The sequence below is a fragment of the Mytilinidion resinicola genome, assembly GCF_010093595.1.
Source record: "Mytilinidion resinicola strain CBS 304.34 unplaced genomic scaffold BDZ99scaffold_5, whole genome shotgun sequence".
Taxonomy (NCBI): domain Eukaryota; kingdom Fungi; phylum Ascomycota; class Dothideomycetes; order Mytilinidiales; family Mytilinidiaceae; genus Mytilinidion; species Mytilinidion resinicola.
In genome coordinates this window covers 213,861-216,916 of record NW_022985441.1, presented here as the reverse complement: position 1 = coordinate 216,916, position 3,056 = coordinate 213,861, and the positions used below count along the sequence as shown (strand labels likewise).

Genomic DNA, 3,056 nt, shown 5'->3' with positions numbered 1-3,056 from the left:
TTAGGCTATCTACCGCAGTTAGCTATAAACTGCGGCGGGGCTAGAAACTTGTCTAACTTACTACATTTTGCAGCTAACTATAGTAAGTACTTATTATCACTGCAGAGAGCTAGAGTAAGGTGGCTGGAGTTACTATTTATGCTATGCTACTCTTTCTAAACTAGTAGTATGCTTCCTTCCAGCCTCCATATACGCTACTCTTCTCCAGCAGCAAGGCTTGCTATAAAGCCACTGCCCACATCAAGTAGGCGTATCATCCTAAGCCAACGTTGTGTTCTGACATTGAGCTCGAGCTCCGCCGTGCCGATGACGCAGTGTTGCCTTACCGCTACGTTATCACGATGGCGTCGTACTTGGTGCCGCGTCCTTTAGACTTGACACCATCCTTTACCTTGTACACCTGCTCGTCCAACAGTTCGGAGAAGTCCATAGATCGCAACATCCTCCTTTCTAGTGAAGAGCATGAATTGATGAGGAGGTACCCGTGCACAATCTTCTCCGTCTGGCCTCGGCGGTCGGAGCGATGGAAGTACTGCTGGATCTCGGACATCTTGTGGCTAGGCTCGACCATAAGATTGTAGTTGGCTCGTTGCAAGTTAATACTAGTCATGACAGAATGGAGCGTGCACATCATAACCCATTTGCTCTCGTCGTCGTCAAAATCGGATTGCAACTTCTTCCGCTCGTTGGGCGTCGCTCCGGCTTTGTACAGTAAGATTTGCTTGCTGTCGTATTTTTGGACCAGTCGATTGTACCAGCATGCTAGAGCGAGTGGGGATCGAGTTGCGATAGTGATCTTGGCCCTCGTCCCATCGAGTCTCTTTTCCTGCTGGACTTTTTCGCAAAGCTTGAGTGTTTCGGCTAGCTTTGCGCAGTTGGCAGTTAGGCGATCGAGGAGCGTGGTGAAGTCTCCGGAGAGGGGGTTGCGGATCCAGCCTTGCACGATTGGGTCACGTATAGTGCAGCTCAAGTTCTTGCTTATACCTTCCCAGTGCTCAACTAACTCTGCAATAGTTGCGGCAGTCTTCGCGTTAGTGTACGACGCCGAGTTTGCTACGTTGGGCGCCTCAGGCTTTGGTCCTAGTGCGCCATTGTCTCTCCACTCCTCTACCAGCTCTTTGTGCCTGCGGGTTTGCTCGATCTTGACCATTCCTTCCAGTTCCTCCAAGATTGCCCTCTCTTTCTCGCACGGTTCGAGCTGCACGGTTACTAGTTCCAGAGTGCTGTTTTTTGGAATTACCGGAGTACCGTCGAACCAAAGCGTTGCGGATCTACGGCGTATCTGGAACATCGGAACCACCTTACGGAAGAAGCCGGCTAGGGTCTTGAAGTTAGGGTCGCCGATTGCCTTGTCTGGGTGCGTTTTGGCGGTGTTAATTAGCGTGTCGAATTGTTTCCTTTTCGCCGCTATCGACTCTGGTGTGATTTCGAGGAGCACATCGTGCTTAGTTCCTTTCAGCCCCCGGTCTGACCATTTCTTCGTCCTCAGCCCGTCTAGAACCATAAACATTGGCAACAGTGGGTTCCCATTGTCCGGCGTACCAGATGCACCCCATATAAATGGGTTGCAGCCATAGGCCTTCTGGTGGTCTTCCACCTGCCCTCGAATAAAAGTTGGGATAATCTTGCCCATTGCGTCCAAGTGACATTCGTCCCAGAATATACGTCCCACTTGCAGAGCTGACTTGGTGTGCCTACGGTTGTTGATCTTGGAGTTAGCAGAGAACCTCCACGTGTTGAATCGGGTGGTCTGGAATGGGGTGATGACTCGATTCTGAAGGTTGGCCCGCGTTGTGACAAGCATGAACCGGGCGGCGTGTGGTGACGATCGTCCAGGTCTGGTAGTGTTGCCCTCCAGCAAGTTCGAGAAGGTAGGTTCGGGCCACGGCATGGACTTCTCGACTTTGTTGACCTCGTGGAACTGGTTTTCTGGCCGGCTCTCCCACTCGTCCTCTTCCGTCCAATCGATGACCTTCGCGATCTCTTTTAGCTCCCGCTTGGTGAGCTTTCCAACGAGCTCATCATAGGTGTAGCCACCCGCAAGCATGGAAATCCGAGGAGGATAGGGCCGCTTCATAATGTCGCCGCCGAGTAGCATTCCTTTCGCATCCTTCACGAACCCTGGCATGCCTCCGGGTTGTGTGATGAGTACTGTGCAGCCTCGCTGTGCGGCCTTTGGGTATAGCACGTCCCGGGAACTCTCACAGAAGCAGGTAATCGGCATTTTTTTCGCTTGTGGGCATTTAGCACTTGGATGTGCTCCTTTTGGTAGATGTTGACCAGCGTATGTACCCATCTTCCAGGCGGCCTTCACTTCTCCGGCGTTTTGATAGTGGAAGTAATTCATGAGCCAGAGTCCATACATCTCTATGGTCTTCCCGGCCCCTGCCTCGTCTGCGCAGGTTCCGCCGCCTACGATAGATCGCTCTAGTTCGAATGCCCATGCTATAAACAGTAGCTGGTATGGACTGATCTTGAATCCTGGTGCTAGGCCCCAGTTGGGGATTATGAACATCTCGTTAACCAGGAGTTGTTCTCGCTTGATGAGAGGGAAGTATCTTAGTATGCGATCGATGTCGGCTAGTGTTACATGCGCCAGTTGGCTGTGCAAATCGCTGGAGCCCTGCTTGAGGAATTGCTCTAGGAACAGGCGTTGGTTGTACTCCCTCTTCTCGTCTGAGTCGTCGTTGTCCTCTTCGCAATCGTCTTCTTCGGGCTCTTCCCCATCTGGGTCGAAGGGTTCGTCGTCTAACAACACTATGGGTTTGCCGGTTTCTCCCGCGGAGTGCTGCGATTCGTTCGTTTTGGGAGCAGTCGTCTGCTTGATGTCACGGCTCGAACGAGGACTTGGGGCGTTGGCTTTCAGTGGTGTCGCTGGCAGTTTGTCGCTGACTTCGGGGACCTCAGCTGCTTCGGCATTAAGGCTCGGACGAGGGGTGGAGACGCTGGCATGCGGTGCCGCCTCTTGCAGAAGTTTGTCGCCGTTGTCAGCGCTGGCCGCTGTTCCGTCGTGGAGGCTCAGACGAGGGGTGGAGGCGCTGGCATGCGGTGCCGCC

General features: G+C 53.0%; 1 protein-coding gene across 1 annotated transcript; it reads right to left on the bottom strand.

Moving 5' to 3' along the window:
* Positions 1 to 142: 142 nt before the first annotated feature.
* BDZ99DRAFT_460191 (uncharacterized protein) lies at positions 143 to 1,157 on the bottom strand. The gene has a single exon (XM_033719333.1). It carries the CDS (start codon positions 1,148 to 1,150, stop codon positions 329 to 331), a length of 822 nt encoding a protein of 273 aa, XP_033579792.1. The 5' UTR covers positions 1,151 to 1,157; the 3' UTR covers positions 143 to 328.
* Positions 1,158 to 3,056: the final 1,899 nt, after the last annotated feature.

What these genes read in the sequence shown, in the direction of transcription:
- BDZ99DRAFT_460191 (XM_033719333.1), bottom strand. Translation starts at nt 1,150, where the DNA reads ATGGTCAAGATCGAGCAAACCCGCAGGCACAAAGAGCTGGTAGAGGAG.